The sequence below is a fragment of the Dasypus novemcinctus genome, chromosome 9, assembly GCF_030445035.2.
Source record: "Dasypus novemcinctus isolate mDasNov1 chromosome 9, mDasNov1.1.hap2, whole genome shotgun sequence".
Taxonomy (NCBI): Eukaryota; Metazoa; Chordata; class Mammalia; order Cingulata; family Dasypodidae; genus Dasypus; species Dasypus novemcinctus.
Window position 1 is genome coordinate 71,830,937 of NC_080681.1, and position 17,377 is coordinate 71,848,313.

General features: G+C 38.7%; 1 protein-coding gene and 1 pseudogene across 8 annotated transcripts in view; both read right to left on the reverse strand.

Moving 5' to 3' along the window:
- FGGY (FGGY carbohydrate kinase domain containing) overlaps positions 1–17,377 on the reverse strand; it is a 531,195-nt gene that overhangs the window by 95,480 nt on the left and 418,338 nt on the right. For all 8 annotated transcript variants that reach the window (XM_058303505.2, XM_058303502.2, XM_058303499.2 and 5 more), the window contains 2 exons: positions 16,417–16,564; positions 950–1,024 (listed from right to left, as the gene is read on the reverse strand). In XM_058303505.2, the coding sequence (XP_058159488.1) occupies positions 950–1,024; positions 16,417–16,564 (223 nt within the window). The remainder of the gene's footprint in view (positions 1–949; positions 1,025–16,416; positions 16,565–17,377) is intronic.
- LOC101446695 (small ribosomal subunit protein eS12 pseudogene) lies at positions 9,456–11,024 on the reverse strand (annotated as a pseudogene).

Here is a 17,377-nt window from a genome sequence, read left to right on the forward strand (position 1 = left end):
AAAGAAACACAGATTCCCATGCTGCTGACAACAACAGAAGCGGACAAAGAAGAACACGTAGCAAATAGACAGAGAACAGACAACTGGGGTGGGGGGGGGAAAGGGGAGAGAAATAAATAAATCTTTAAAAAAAAGAGAAATGTTTAAGAAAAAAAAATATATATATAGTGACCAGATTTTTCCCTTCTGTTGCCTCCCATTCTCTTTCCAGGAATTGTCTTAAGTGTCACTAGAATAACTGCTATTTTGGGGTCTCTACCTACTCTGAGACGCTAAAAGCAAAAATGCACTTTCTATCATAGGCAGACACATAACTTTTTAGGTGTGATTCATTAGTTCAGAGCCCTCTTGAGTCCACCATGGATCACCTCTAGAGAATAAGGTTCCATGAACGATAGTCTTCCAAGGATTTTTGTTTTCATATTTGATTGATGACCAGTTTAGGAGCTCTTAATAGTTTAGCTTAAAATTCCTCCCTCCCTAACCATCCAAATCTCTCATTTATGCAGCTAATTAGCTAAACACAGACACGTTCATGTTTTAAGGAAGCTTGCTATTTAAAGGAATCGTGTAAGGAATCCTTTTGTGAAATGAACAATATCATATTTTATAATTTTGAACATTCTTACACCAGCATTTCTTAATACGAGCATTCAGCTATTTGCTTGTTTGCTTTTATTTAATGAAATTTAGAAGGCAAATTAGATTAATGGCAAGTATGACATTCAAAGACTGACTCCTTTCAGCTTTCAGCTATGTGCGGTTATTAGTAAAGCAGGTGAAGACCTTCATTAACATTTCCTTCCGGACAGACAAACATCTCTTTTTGGCAAGCTCCCTTTTAATTAAGAATCTCTGTCACAAAAGCATATGCTGTATCTTGGGGAGCATGTGCCTAATATGTATTGATAGTCTGAGGTCTCTTTAGGAACAGCACTAAGTGTCTTACAGCAATGGCTTGAACTGTGGCCAGGTAGAGAATGGCAAGATCATCGAGGTCCTGAGACAGTTTCAATCCAGTGACCTGCAGGGAAGAAGAAAAGAAAATGAGATGGCCAAAAGGAGCCGCCACAGATAAAGACAGTTCCCATGAAACACGCTCAGATGTGTTTTCTTGCTGAAACAAGTTCATATGCAAATCCTCTTTTTGTGAGTTGAATGTGAAATGCCTACTAAATAGTTTAATCTCCCGACTTGGGAAAAACTAGCCCTTCCTTCCCAAAAGAAAATGTCTTGCCCTTAAACAAAAAGCAAATACTGTAACACTATAGGAAGACTGCATTTGATAGGTCCTACAAATCTTTCCTCTTTTTTATAAAAAAATGTTCTTTTCTTACAAGTACCTATTTTCTGTGGCTTACAGAAATCAACATGTAACAGCAACATTCTAGTAGAAGATAATCTCACTCCAGATTTGGCAACTGTCAGAATTCAGTGTGGCTGCATCCAGGGGTAATCAGGGTAAAGGAATATGTCCTCTATAAATGTTATACCTACCAGAGGATAATTTAGAATCTGTGGTTTGCAAGGGGATTCCATTTAAGTCAATCAGAACCATATGCTTATATGGAGTATGTCACTGAGAGAATCCAGAACCGATCAGAATGCTGGATTTGGTTGTTGTCAAGATTTGTTCACAGTTCTACCTTCACATTTCCCATTCATCCAAGTGTTCTCTCAGGATATTCGCAGAGGGTAAAGACTGATGTTTTTTTCAAGTGTGGCCTGAAGTTGTGCACATCAGTGCCAGAATTCCTTTATATTTTTACTTTACAAAATTAATTCAGGGTTTTTGGTGTGTATGTTCCTGAGTTCAACTTGGTGTCGACATGTAGTTTACACTAAAACAAGGGAGTGAGTAGTCTACCCAGGTCTCTGGCCTTTACTTCTCCAGATTCCACCCCAAATCCAGATAAAGGGACCAGTCCTGGCCTGTTGCAGGCCACAAACACTAGTCAGCTGCTCCCACTACAAATCCAAGAATTCTCTTCCTTGATTTTTCCCTCTCTTCCCATATTTAATCTGTTTCTGAGTCTCTACATTATCTTCCAAATATATACTTTTTAAAGATTTTACTCATTTATACCCCCACCCCATTGTTTGTGCTCACTGTCCGCTCTCTGTGTAAGTTTGCTGTATGCTCCCTTGTCTTCTCTTCAGGAGGCACCAGGAACCAAACCTGGGACCTCCCATGTAGGAGAGAGGTGCTCAATCACTAGAGCCATCTCAGCTCCCTGCTTTGTTGTCTCTCTCATTGTGTTTCCTCTTTTGTCTCCTGGTTGCATCATCTTCTCGCATCAGCTCACTGAGCCAGCCCATCCCACCAGCTCGCTATCTTTCCCATCTTCTCCAGGAGGCATCAGGAACTGAACGCAGGACCCCCCCCCCACCCATGTGGTAGGCTGGAGCCCAATCACTTGAGCCACATCCACTTCCCCCAAATATTTTTTTAAGCCATCACCTTCCTTCCTCATTGCCACTTGTTTCCTAATCCAGACCACCATTATGTCTGTCCTGATTGCTGAAAGACCTTCTGAAGAGATCTTCCTCTCTGTAATCATGCAACACTCGACAATGGAGCAAAAGTGATTGTTCTGAAAAGCAAATCTGATCAAACTACTCCCCAATTAAAAACCCTCCTCCTTGCCCTCAATTCATAGTAAAAATGCCTTCACATGTCTGATAGGTTCCTGTGAGCTTGTTCACTGCTGCTTGCCTTTCCAGCGACTCCTTTTGCTCTCCGTCACTTAACATTCTGTATTTCAGCCATTCTGAACTATTCATCTAGGTCTGTTGATGAAAGGAGTCATGAATTCAATGGAGCTACCTGCTGGTAGTTTTTCTTGGCAAAAACTGGACACCCAGATTCAGAACTATGGCTTTGGTTTTGACACACAGTTAGATGGAAAATTTGGTATCTGCTTGCTTGCTTCTATTTAATGAAATTTAGAAGGCAAATTAGATTAATGGCAAGTATGACATTCAAAGATGTTAACTCCTTCAACTTTCAGCTATGTGTGGTTATTAGTAAGGCAAGTTAAGACCTTTATCAACATTTCCTTCCGGACAGACAAACATCTCTTCTTGGCAAGCTCCCTTTTAATTAAGAATCTCTGTCACAAAAGCATATGCTGTATCTTGGGAGCATGTGACCTAATGTTTATTGATAGTCTTAAGTCTCTTCATTGGAATTGTGGGAATATATCTTTTGAAGCCAGAAACTGTGGAGGAACAAACCTCACAAAGTTCCCTGGAGCCTAAACATAGACTAAGAATCTGGAGCTAGGAGAGAACATGAACTGCACTGACATTATAAAACTCCATTTCACAGGTGAACTAAGAATTTGCCTTGAGGAATAGAGAAAAAGCAAAACAGAATCTTGTATCTACTCACTATATACTGTGGAGATACCAGCCTCAGTATCTCTAATGCTTACTGCTGTGCCTGGCACCTAGTAGGCACTAAATAGGTGTTTATTAAATGTATGAGTAGGTGATAATTCAGTGCTCTTCTTTCCCTTTTGGACACCACTCTCCCTCCCAATGTCCTATCTTTCTGTCAAATTATGTAATTACAAGTAAACAATATTTACTACCTTGGCTTTTCTCATTGTCACAGAAGGGAGGAGACATTTAACCCATGCCCCAAGGGAGAAAAGCATTAGAAAAACTCTTCTAGTCCCTTGCTCCATGCTCCCAGTCACCCCTGTACACTTACCTGTCTCATCAGAGGAGTGACTTGTATGAGACTGGTAAAAGCAGGGTTTCTGCTAGCTCAAATGGAGTTTTTGTGTGAATTAGAAAAAGGTGCTTCCTCTAGGTGAACTAAATGCAAAAGGCACCCCATCTGGGGGAATGAAGTATAAAAAGGCAGAGGGTAGACTGGATTTCAGCCCCATTATAAGCCGCCACAACTACATACTCTTATGTGGCCTTTACGCTGTGGCCTACAGAGGTCCTGGGTACAGATCACTAGTCATGGATGGTCTCACTTTTCTGTACTGGCTTGGCCTTAAACAGACCAACTTGCTGTTGGTCTAATGGGAAGCCGATAGGGCCATGGCTTAGAGCTAGTCCAGGAAGCTACCTTTCTCTCACTCCCTCTCTTTTTAGTCAGTGTGATCATGCAATGATCCTGTTTCGCTGGGTATGTGTCTGCTTAGCAGACCCAAGGCTCTATGGGTAGATCCTGAAAACCAGATCTGGCTAATTGGTGATGAGGGTGAGGGGAGAATTTGACTTTGGGTATAAGATGCTTTTCTCTATTAATATTTATTAGGAACCCTAGAGCTCTGTATAATAACACTGATAACATAACTGATTCTGATATCTTTCTCAATGAGTTAGAACCCAGAGAAAAATGGTGTAATAATTTTGCTAGATTTAGCTTCCTTAATCTCCAGCAGATATCTTTGAGACCCTCCAAAAGGTATTGGTATTCAAGTCAAAAGATATTATGGACCTTCTTTTTTTTTAAAGCTTCCAGCTCAGAAAGGAAAGAAATGGGGAAATAACTTTTTTTAAAAAATAGAAACTGAGAAGGAAATATTCATTCTAACAGAGCGTGAAATTTTACTCTTGAGCTGCTAATACCCATGGCAAAAAGAGACACATGGTGGGTGAAATAGCTTTCTTTTCTGATAAAACATACCTATCCTTCAAGGGAGATAAAATTATTCCTGGCAAGAAATTCCAGTGGGATTGATTACATGGATCATTACAGGGAAGGGACTTGGTATCAAAAGGGAAGAAGCAGTCCTCCTATAGCCATTTCTAACATTGCATTATCATGAATATCAGGATCATGGTGCAGAAATGTGATTCAGTAAAAGATTTTTCTCTGAAGTACAAATATTACTATGGTCTGGAGTTGCTGCTCCTTTGACATCTCACCTGATATGCAGATGGAGACACTAGAAGAATGGATGTTCATCATGTCCATTTGATTCTCTCTCAAATACTAGAGGCCTTGAGGAATATAGAAAATAGTGAAATAGCACTAAGCTTAAGATGGAACTTTCTAAGGAGTGCCTGCCATGTGGACAGCTTGCCAGACTGCAAGGTCTTCAGGGAGTTGTCTTGGTAGGAAGGTGGGCAGAGCTTTGGGAGAGCCAGATGGGCCAATACCAAGGCTGAAAGCTGAATTGTTCCATCAATACAAGGAATTGGGAGAGAAAGTAGAAGGAGTGTGTTCACAGATGTGCATATGCCTATTTTGAATGTTTGCAAGAGACAATATAATGGGTGGGGAAGCCCCTTGAGAGATGCATGGTAAGCATATTTTGTATATTTTGGCTATTATGTAATTATGAGAACTGTAAGAGAAAGTTCCTATAATTAATATTTAGAAATGTGTGAAAGCTGCATTTGGCTGCCAAAAAAGATGAGAATGACTGCAATTTCAATTTCATATCATAAATTATGGATATGAAATATTTATGTAAATATTGGGAATTTTTAATTTGGAAGAGAAGTATAGGTAGAATGGAAAGAAGATGAGCCCTGGAGCCAGACACCTGGGTTGAAATCTTGACATTCCCACTTAACTGGTTGCAGGATATTTGTAACCTCTCTGAGTCTTCATTTTTTCATCCATAAAATGGGGAATAGATGAGATAAAATTGTCTTTCAGTAAGCTGTGCTGTGCCTATAAGAGCTAAATACTTCTCTAGCTCTTGCTGTGCCAACTATGTGCACACAGGTGACACTTAATAAATGTGAATTCTCTTTCTGTTGAATTGCATGAAGGGCTCAATCCCATGTATTAATTTGGATAGAGTAATAAAACATTTCCAACATGTTCTAGGCACCACCAGGATACTAGTGAGGGGCACTGAGGACCTGTGGCTATACTGTGTGAGGAAGCCAAGGTGATGGTATGTTGACCGTTAGGATCCAGACCACAATAAAGGTAAGGACAACTATGCATGTACAGAATGCACCCCTGATGAGTGGAGCTTGCTGCTACTGCCCAGGGATAGTAAAATAAGGGAATACTTGCAATGTCTCTTTGGGGAAATGCTAGCCTTCACACTGCCCTTCACTCTATAAACAGGAAAGAAAGATGATATGCTTCACCCTAGACTTTAGCTTAACCCTTGTTGTGTGAACTTGGGCACATCTCTTAACTCTCGACTCTTTCCTGGGATTCCAGTCAAAAGCAGATATCCTGAGATTCTACTCCATATTTACTAAGCCTTTGGAATGGACCCAGCAATTTGTACTTTTATCAAGCTCCTAATGCACAATAAAGTGTGGGAACCATTACCCCAACTTGTAAGTTGCCTCTATTTTATAAACTGTAGTTTTACAGGCCCCAAAATGGTAGAGACTATTACTAACTGTGTTAGTAATTCAGAGTTAATTTTTTTCTTCCTAGTTGCTAAAGGAGTTGAAGTGATTAAATATATTAGTTAAGAAAAAAGGCTCAAGAAGTTTCCCAAGGGGTCTTCAAAATTTATAAAAAACATAAAACTGAGATTCCTAGGCTTAGGATTTCTAGGGTCATCAGAGCTTGAAGGGGTGTTCAAGGCTCAGGGGAATTTATTAAAAGCTTTTCAGAACAAAATGGAGCAGCAAAAATGCTCTGTTTGCTCAGTCAATAACGGAGGCAGTCAATAAAAAAGGGAGACAAGGACCTCAGTCTTACAACTGCATGGAACTGAATTCAGATGACACTTTGAACGAGTCTGGAAGCAGGTTTTTCCCAGAACCTCCCAGTAAGTGCTCTTGATTTTGGTCTTGTGAAAACTTGGAAAGGAGAAATGAGTAGAGCCAAATTGGACCCCTGACCTACTGTAAGATAATACATTTAAACAGCTAAGTTTGTAGTAATTTATTGTGACAGCAATAGACAACTAAAATACACATACTCTGACTAGATGATAGATTGACATTCTCCCTCACAACCTTAGTCTATTGGTGACCTCTACACCCCACAGTGCTAGTCCATTTACTGTTTCTCAAATGTGCCAGGTACTTCATACCTTGGCCAGCCCTGCTCCTGATCCTCTAGGTCTAGAGCATTTTGAAATGCTTATGCATCAGCATCCTGAAGCTGTTCTGTACAAATGTCCTGGCTTTTCTTACTGTCTTAGGTCTGTGTGCCAACTTGGTCCTCTGACATTAGTTCTTTCTCATTACTTGTCTCTTGGGTTTTCCCAGCAGATTTCTGCCTGATTCACTCCCTAGCTTTTTACCAGTATACATGACCTCGGGCAGGAGTATACTGGTAAACTGTACCAGTTTACCCTGCCCAAGGTCCATACCTTTGATTTTACTTGTTGTTTGGTGTATAAAGGGAAGATGGAAAGAAAAGTCTGATTGTGTACTATAATTTTAAAAGTCACTAAAATGAGACAGAAATATGTTAGGCATATTGAAAACAGAGGAGAAGAAGAGAGAAAAACATAAAGACCTAGGTTTTATTTATTCCAAAGAATGTCAGTGACTTAGATTTGAATTCTCTGGGTTCTAATCCTATTTCTACTCTTTTTCCTCTGGGTAAATTACTTAAATTATCTGAGCTCCAATTTCTCTATTCTTTTAAATGGGGCAACAACATTATCTTGCAGGGTAATTGTGAAAGTCAGTGATGATGCATGTGAAGAATCTGCCATGGCACCTAGCATATATGGTGATCCCTTAAAAAATGGTAGCTACTAAAAATCACAATACTAGCCGGCAAATTAGTCACTGCAATAAGAAAACAAATGACCAGAAAGCCAGTTAAATGACACCAAGGAGATTAAGCATTGTTAGAGGACTCAATTTTTCATGGGCAAAACCAATATGTAAACAATGGCTGAAGAAAACCACATTAAATAACAACAAAAACATCAACAAACTCATGTCAAGGGGCCATGCATTTCAAAGGTTTATAAATATATTGCTCAAGTCTAGTTCAATTATCTCATGAGTTTCCAGTGCCATTATCCATCTGCCACAACAGAAGAAGCCTCTATTGAGTTCATCTCACCTGCTGATTCCATGTACACCTGAATCTGTTTAGCAACGCCCATCTCTAACCCAGATTTGGTTTTCTGGGAACTGGCTAAGATATCCTAATGCTTCTTTCCTGACTCTCTCCCAGTTCTCCACCTACACACTTGTTCTGTGCTTGCTTTGAAGTATTGCTGGAGGAACATTCAACTTCTCCAGCACTTTGGGAAGCATATAGCCTGATGTTAGAAATCATAGCTCTTCCTGCTCTGAATAGTGCTGTAGTTGAAAAATGAAACAGAGAAAATACATTTCAATCAATGGTGAATAGGTGTGTTTTCATGGCCTGATGTGTCTCCAAGGTAATTTACTTCTTCGAGTCGGTGTTTCAGGGAAAAAAAAAATAAAACAAACCAAAACAAAGAGGCCATGTTAATTTATGAGTAGAAAATCATTATATACAAAGGAGAGAAGGACTCTTCAAGATTCTACTACACTAGCTAGCTTGTAAGGTAAACCAAATTTGAGTTTCCTGTAATGTTGAGGAAATTTAAGATCAAGATCTTAAGTAACCAGAAGTCTAGGGAAAAGTAATTTCCAAACTTGTATGAAACCATTTTCTCTAGTTACTTGTTCATGGCTGGGACCTCAGAGGTTGATGAGTCAATTGATCCTGGCACCAAGCTATTTGGCCCATGGTTGGCTGCTCAGGGTTCAAAGGCCACACTTAGAACCCCACTGGTATCTTGTAAGCATGCCAATAAGAGCCACTAAGAAGGAGCTACAGATTGAAAAGCATTTGTTGTTGTCTGTTCACTCTGTGCTAGTCACTCTGCCACCACCTCTCCATTTGACTTTGACACTGACCCGGCCAGGGCATTACTGATGAGCAGATTAACTCTTACAGAACTAACCTACCAAAGGTCACACACTGGACCATTTCAAGCAAGGGTGCAAAATCAGGCCTGACTTCAATACTGGGCTCTCTTTACTGCTTCCCAGGAGTAAAAACCACCACCAAAAAATACCTAAACTGAAGGTGAGTATACAGCTTCATCTAGCTTTATGTGTGGCTATATCTTATTTCTTTACTTTTAAGGTAAGTGATGTTTTTGTTTTGTTTGTTCTAGAACCTGGAATCAGATTATTAAATGCTTTCATACTGATTACAAGCCAAACTTCTGCTTCTTTTAAATAAGCTTAGGTGCAGCCCTCACTTTCCTATGCCTCATTGATCAACTGGTCCAAGCATACTCTGAAATTGCTCACCCCTAACCTTCACCACCTCTTTTTAACCCACTGCTACAAGGTGACACTGCATCCCCAAAGAAAATATGAAACAGCTAGTCATATTGCAGGGAGACAACTCTTATCAAAACAAGGAGGAAAAAATGATACATTAAAGATAATGGGAAGACCCCTAGGTTATGTTCTTTTTACACTAATGAGGGTAGGTATACAGAGTGGAAGGGTTTAGAGACTGGTCAGACTGGGAGTGGCGATAAACTTTGAAATTTGTTTTGTTTTTTTTAGCAAAGTTTTTTTATTTGTTCATTTCTTGCATTTAAAATATTCTTCGATGACATCCTTGGCCTGAGATTCTTTGTCATAGTCCTTAACAACCACACAACTGCAGCCAACTACTTTAGGGTTTGCCCCCTCTGTCGATTTTACAGAGACCTGCCCATTCACCCAGTTTCTTGTTGTCGTCAACCTTAATTGGGTTGATTTGGTGCTCAGCTCAAAGGGCCTCCACCAGCTTGACACACACGGGTTCATCATAGTTGGAGGCAAGCACACAAAGATGGGCTTGGGGCTTGTCGAAGGCTTTGGCAGCTTCATGGATGAGGACAGCCTTCAGCACCTCTTGTAATACAGTGCTGATGTCCTTTACTCCTCCAGCAACAATGCCTTCCTCGGCCATGGCGGTGGGTTACAGGTGGAGCTGAATCTTGAGATCCCCGGAGCCTCGGCCTCCGTCTCCACGTAGCTCCCCAGGGGCAGGGAAAGAGAAACTTTGAAATTTGAGTAAGTGAGGGTGAGGAGGGGCTTAGAACCATTACTGAAAACTGACAAGGTCAGAGCTTAAGTTCAAAGTCCAGGGTAAGGGTTAAAATGGGAGGCTGAGTGACAAGGTTGGTGGTTGGAGTTCAGAGGAGTGTGGTGCAGTACTGAGCCATGCATGGTCTACCGGGGGGACTCCTTTTACTAGTTCTCAGGGTATTTTGCCAAGTCGAGTACTATAAATTAAGGAAGACTAATGGGGCTGTACATCCTAAAAGTCAGGATTCCTATTTCTATTTAAGCTCTGCCACTTCTTTGCTTTGTGACTCTGGGCAGGTCACTTATTTTTCCTAATTTGGCAAACAGAGATTTAAATAATCCCTTGATGGTTCATCAATTATTCGGTGTCAGTCTCTGACCTAAGCACTCTTTTTTTTTTTTTTTGGTGTACCGTGGATTGTGGATTGAACGCGGGTCCTTGTAAACCCAAAGCAGGCACACAACCACTGAGCTATACCCACTCCCCAACACTGTTGAGATTTAAGATGTAAAGCCAAAGCCCCATCCTCAAAATCTCAAAATGTTTGTTTTTTTCCAATATGGCAAATTTAAAATATATGCTACTTCTTATGAAAGCCGTGATCTTTCTCTTTCTCTATGTTTTTGGGAAAATTGCATTTCCTTTTGTCTTCAAAATACTGTTATGGCAATTTTAGTTGACTTTCTTTATAATTTCCCTTTTCTTCTCTTTCTTCATTCTGTTTTATTTTCATTTTAACTCATTCGTTCCTAGTAAGTTTCAGCCTATTTTGTAGAAATGTTCCTTTTCTTTCCCCCCCCAGAGTATGCTAAGGAGTTCTCCAATTATTTATTTTTGGTTTTAAGAGTATATACATTTATTTATTTATTTATGAAAATTTTTTTATTAGAGTTGTAGGTTTACAGAAAAATCATGCAGAAAATAGAAAATTCCCTACGCCCTTCCATTATTCACACTTCGCATTAGTGAGGTATCTTTGTTACAATTGGTGAAGGGGGGGGGAAGGGGAGAGAAATAAACTAAAAAAAAAGTACTAAAAAAAAGTATTAAAAAAAAAAAAGATGTGAATAATTCCCAAATAGGAATTTGATTATCTAGAAAGAATTATGGCCTAAATGGGAGTTAAAGAAGTAAACCAATAATTTATTTCATTCTTAGAGATTATTATGTCCAACAGTTAGAGCTGTAATATAAAAATTAGAATGTTATAATTAATTTCTATATTCGAAATATTTATATTTATAAAGATTTTTTATTTATATATATACACATTTATTGCTATACTATGTATTTTTTATAATTGATTATATTAAATCTAACCTGGCCTTGCACTCTCTTTTAAAATTTGTAATTTCTTTCAACCTATTTTTCTATTTATTTTACAATTTTTCAATAAAGGACTTATAACAGCTTTAAAAAGTCATTGATTATTCACTTTAGATAGATCATATGGTATGTGAATATATCTCAATAAAACTTTAATAAAAAATAATTGTGCAAAAATAGGCAGAAATAGCAGCTTTGTACAGCAGGGGAAACAGACAAGCAAACAAAAAGAAAAATTCCTCACCTCTGTTTTTTGAGTATTACTATTATTATTATTGAAATAATGAAATAATGAAAATGCTTTAATAATGATTGAAGTGATGGATGCACAACTATGTGATTACACCAAATACCATTGATTGTGCACTTTGGATAAATTGTATGCTTTATTAATATGTATCAATAAAATTGATTTTGTTAAAAAAAAAAACAATTGGTGAAAGAATATTACAACTGTACTATTTAACTATATAGTCCATAAGTTACATTACAGATACACTTGTATGTTTTTTAATTTTAATTTCTAGTGACATATATACAACCTAAAATTTCCACTTTTAACCATATTCAAATACATAATTCAATTACATTCACAATATTTTTTAGAGGCCTTTCCCTAAGTGATCAAAATGGTATTTCTCTTTCTTTGTGTACAATGTATTTTTCATATGGGACTTATTCATTTCCTTTTAATTATATAATTAAAAGGAAATATATATATATTCAGTATTTTCCAGCATATAATACATATGATTTAATTCTAGCCCCACTCACTGTATACTTGAATTTGCCCCTTCAGATATATAGCTAGATGCCTAGAATCTAGCGGTTTTTATTTTGTGTAGCTTTATAGGACTGAGGTGGAGGCAGGCACCATGACCTGATTTTCTAACCCCTAGAATACACAGTATACATGTAAAACTATACCACTACCCCAAACTCGCAACCCCCATAGCTTTTACTGTGTCCAATCAACAGACTTTTAATCAGGTCTTTCAGAAGGCAAGGCATAACTACAGATCCTAATTCATACTTCCTGCCCAGCCAGCTTCTTAGGTTGGCAGTTTTCTAAGGGATTGAATGGAAAGGTAAGGTAAAGTGCACTTTGCAGGGGAATCTGGAAAATTAAACTTACTGGCTGCTTCAAAATGCTTCAAAAACAAACAAACAAACAAACAGCTATCAGCAGCAGAGTAGAAGGACAATTGCCCTGTTTTTAGGCCTGAAGGACCTTGCGATTTTAAGCTAGGGAGCAGAGTTAGGAGAGGTCCTAACTTTTGCAAAGCTAGAGATTTATGTTGTTCATATCTCATATATTATGTTTATCAAACAAGCTATAATAGTCTTTTAGATCCTGGAAATTTTTTCCAGATTCTGCTTGGAAATGCCAATCCTAGTTTTCCTAGATGAATGTTAACCTAATTTTTAAAGTGGTTGTTTTTGAAACTGGTCATATATTCAAAGAGGCAAAGGACTCTTTCAAAATTTCTACAATTCTAGCTAGTTTGTAAAGTATACCAATTTTGAGTTTACGCCTTTTTTGTGTGTATTCACAGGTGCTTTCAAGTAAGTTAGAGAAAGATTGCATCAGGGTTTACTAGCCAAATGCCACTGTGAAAAGGAATTCCAAGGTCAGGCACTTACTGAGCACAGGCATCATTCTTACAGGATCACACGGGATGATACAAACATACAGTAATTATCTCCCCCACTTTTCCGTGAACTCAGAACAGGTACTGTGTCTTTTCATTTGTATTCTCTGGTCCTAGTATAGGCCTGCACATAGTTAGTGCTCAATGAATTTACTAAATAGATTAGTATCTAACAAAACGAAGAGAAAAGAGCCAACAGAGTGGGGAGGAGAGAACTGGGAGAGGGCAGTGCTGCTGAAACATGAGTAGGGAGAGTGTCGAGTGGTTGTTTGAGAAAACGTTTTATTTTCAAGATAAAATATTAAATGCATCCTATCACTGGTCAGACTTTGATACGAGGAGTCAAAATTATAGATAGGCACACATACATACTATGATTCCCTCAGCCCTAAACCCTCTCCCCTGCTTGACTCAGTATCACCCCTCTCTGGAGCCTTCTTTCCTGACTCTGAGACTAGGTTAGGCAATCATCTTTCATGCAGCCAGAAGCCTTGATATTGAGAGACTCCTGGAGCCTGATTCCATACTCCCATTGCAGGTTTACATATTCTTGCCTGTCCCCAACCCCAAAGACAGTTATCTTTTTGAGAGCTGAGATTGTGTCTAGTTACTTTTATAGGCCCCATCAACCAGACCAGGGCTTGCATTTCTTAAATAATTAATTCACTGATGAACAAAGAAAGTAGTCAGATTTATGATAAAATGGTAATTTTATTTTATCTTACTTAGACATTAGTATTGGCATTAAATACTATCACATGAATAGTAAGAGTCAGTGGCAATTTAGTTCATTTGGTATTAGTAAATTGTTCCTATGTATATTTTTCTAAAGGAGTAAATGATCTCTTTATTATCTTCATGTTGACTATCAACTATGAATTTATACATAATAAGACTATGTGCCCCTTGGAAAAATTTCAGAAGCCAAAATAGAGATGATAAGATATGGTTCTCATGCTATGGGGATCATCCTGACAATTCTAATTGCTAGGTAATTTTTCAACTTATTATTTTATCAAGCACTTTGTTTCCCTGCTTAAGCATGGTCCATGAATATAGGAATTCCTGTACCTTACTATATCTGTGAGTGTGCTTTGCACAAAGTAGGTACCCAATAAATATTTATTGAATGAGTACTGGAGATAGGCATCATTGTAAATCTAGTGAAAGGAAATAAAATAACATATGTTCAGGGGAATTATTTTGATGTTTAGGAAATTGGATTGAAGGAAGAAGAGTTTAGGGACAATGTTTAGCACAGAATTGCTGTTCTTCTAATTTCTCCTACACTTCTGGGTCACTTTCTTCTTCCAGTGCTGTAATGTGAATCCATGGACTAATGGCTATTCCAGTTGTGAGCCTAACCCATGAACAGTTACATAGAGAAATCACTGTTAGGAAATATCAGATGATACATGAGGTATATTCATAAGACAATAAAACTTTAAAAAAAGTAAACAAACTATGATTTTTAGATCCAATTGGGCATATGTCCCCATGAAAGAAGTTTCCTTTGGTGAGAACATACTTATTCTAATGAAATGGCCATTCCTCGTAATATTCTATCAACTCCTTTGGAATTACACTATGCATCTGGATCACCTTCATTAGGCTATCCCTAATGATGGCAATTCCTGTTCTTGGAAGTGAGGCTTGGTTTTAAGAAGCAGACAAAAGTCACTGAGGCACATGTCACCTGATCCTGGGGGTGGAAGCTGGATACTACAGCTTTTGGCAAGGAAAGGAGCCCAGGTCTGTGCAACTCCAGGGCACATGACCATTTTACTAAGTGTTATGGGTTGAACTGTGTCCCCCAAGAAGATTTGTTCCAGTCCTAACCTCCAGTCCCATGAATGTAACTTTATGTGTCTTTGAAGATGTGATTCGTTAAGATGATGCCAAACTGAATTAGTGTGGGTCCTAATCCAAAATGACTAGTGTCCTTATAAGAAAAGGGAAGCCTAGACACAGACACACAGACACATAGACACAGAGGAGAACTGCATGTGACAATGGAGGCATGTGACAAAAGAGGCAGACTGAAGTGCTGCAGTTGTGAGCCAATAATGTTAAGAACTGCTGGCAAACCACCATAAGCTAGCAAGAGGCAAGCAAGGGTTCTCCCCTACAGGCTGCAGAGGGAGCAGGGCGCTGCTCATACCTTTTTTCAGACTTCCATCCTCCAGTACTGAGAGGTGATAGATTTCTACTGTTATATGCCTCCCAGTTTGTGGTCCTTAGTTCCAGTAGTCCTAGGAAACTAAGACACCATGCAACTCTCCTTGTTTTGGGGTCATTTTTTAACTTCTTAACTTTTTTTTTTTAATTCTTAACATTTTAAGTGACTAATTGTTTGTGTATTTGGTTTCTGATAAATTTGTCTCTAAGATACCCATTTTTGCAACCATACAAAAAGTGTGCTTCCTGCAACTAAGTTTATGTATTCCTGTTGGTATCATAAAAATATTTTTAAAAACCTCAATAAAAATAACCATAAAATCATAGTATTTTGAGTCTTAAAGTTCTCAAGATGGCAGGCCTGCTCCACTGTCATGCAGACCCTGTGCATAAACCTTGCAGTGTTCTCAGCCTCTATTCAGTAATTTACCTCACATTCTGCTTCTCAGCTTCCTTATGACCTAACTGGATTCTGAATTCATGTTTATCTTCTTATTTGAGGCTTCTCGTGGTCACCTGGACCTGAAGCTTAGCTCCACATCTCTAGCTTTAACCTGCTTCATCCATCCTAAAACATGATGGAGTCTTTCTAAGTTGATTTACTTCTATCTCAAACATCTAAGCTCTCTTGGTTGTTAGACCTCAGCTTTGGAGGCTGTGAGCAACCCGCACCAAATTCATCCTTGCCCTTCCAGGAGGGGCCAGAATCTCAGTGCCAGAAGGGACCCTAAGGGTCACTAAGAGCTGAGCTTATCCTCTAATATAAATTATTAATTGTATTTACTTTACAAAAATTTAATCTGAAGTACTAATAATATTAGCTTGGACTCTCTGAAGAGCCCTGACTCACAGTGCCTAGGCAGATGGGTAGCTGTGTGAAGTGAAACCATGGGTAGTTCATATTTACTACTTACTTATCAGAGGGTCTAGAAATGGAGAAGGAAACCATAACTTCACAAGCCTATGTAAATAAAAAGATCACATAGGCAAGGGGCTCACAACTTCCAGTAACCCGATGGGACAAAGAGGCAGGAGTAGCTGAATATTAGAAATGTTGTTTTCAGTGCTCTCAAAGTTGGCTCAGACACAATGAGAACTTTGCAGCAAATCATCCTGGAGAGCAGCAATGGCCTACATATCAGCAACACATCCACAAGAAGTCAGTGGGCTGTTGGCCTGCTCTGTTTTATTTCCTATTCTCCTCTCTTTGCTTCTTCCAAACTTTGTAGCCTTTGGCCTGCCTTGACCTTCATGCAAGGACTGGCTGTTACTTACCATGCCCTTTAGTGTCAGATCTGCTAAGGGAGACCGGTTACCATGGAAATCAGGCCAAACATGTAAATCAACAGTGAGGAAACCCACAGACTGAGCCTTCTTAATCAGATCCAGGTGACTGTTCAAATATTCATATACACTCTGGCATCTGGAAGAGAAATAGATTTTGTTTTGAAAGGGGGGGTAGGGTCGAGGAGCAAATTGTTCTGTAAAAAGAAACCACTTGTATTTCTATATCAGGCACAGTTAAGTAAGCAGAGTCCCAAAAGTTTCAGCAGAGAAACTAACCCCAACCCAGAGAAACTAGCATATTATACTCTCAAATCACACTATACTATCACCAAGAAAAAGTGGCATTCCCTGGTGGAAAGTGGAAAAGTTTGGAATGAGAATACCTAGATTCTAGGAATGTCTTTATTGTTAAAAGGCGTGTACGACCATAAGAATATTATTCAAACTTTCTCCCTCTTCTCATCCATGAGAACAGATATTATCATCCCTGTCCTACTTACCTCATAGGGTTACTGTGAAGATCAAAGAAAATTAGGCATGCCAAGACATGGTATTTCGTAAACATTACAATACTATACATGTGTAAAGGATTTTTAAAATCAGTATCAAAATTGTAGTAATAATGATGGTGAGGACAAACAGAGACACATAAAAGTTCCTGAAGTTAGGATAGGGGTTTGCTAAAGGAAGTGAGTGAACATAGAGAACACAGCTAGAATCAGGAGTCAGGAGGTTTAATTTCCAACCTAAAGTCACCAAATGACCCTGAGTTAGTTCTTTCTCCTTTTCAGTTTCCTCATATGTAAAATGAATCAGACTAAGTGGACTTCAAGTGAGGGACAGAAAGAGAGAGAATGATGGGATCGGGAGTCAAGATGCCTTGGGTTCAGATCTTGGTACTCCCCTGTCCTAGCAAGGTAACATGAGCCCATGATTTAGCCTCTTTGAG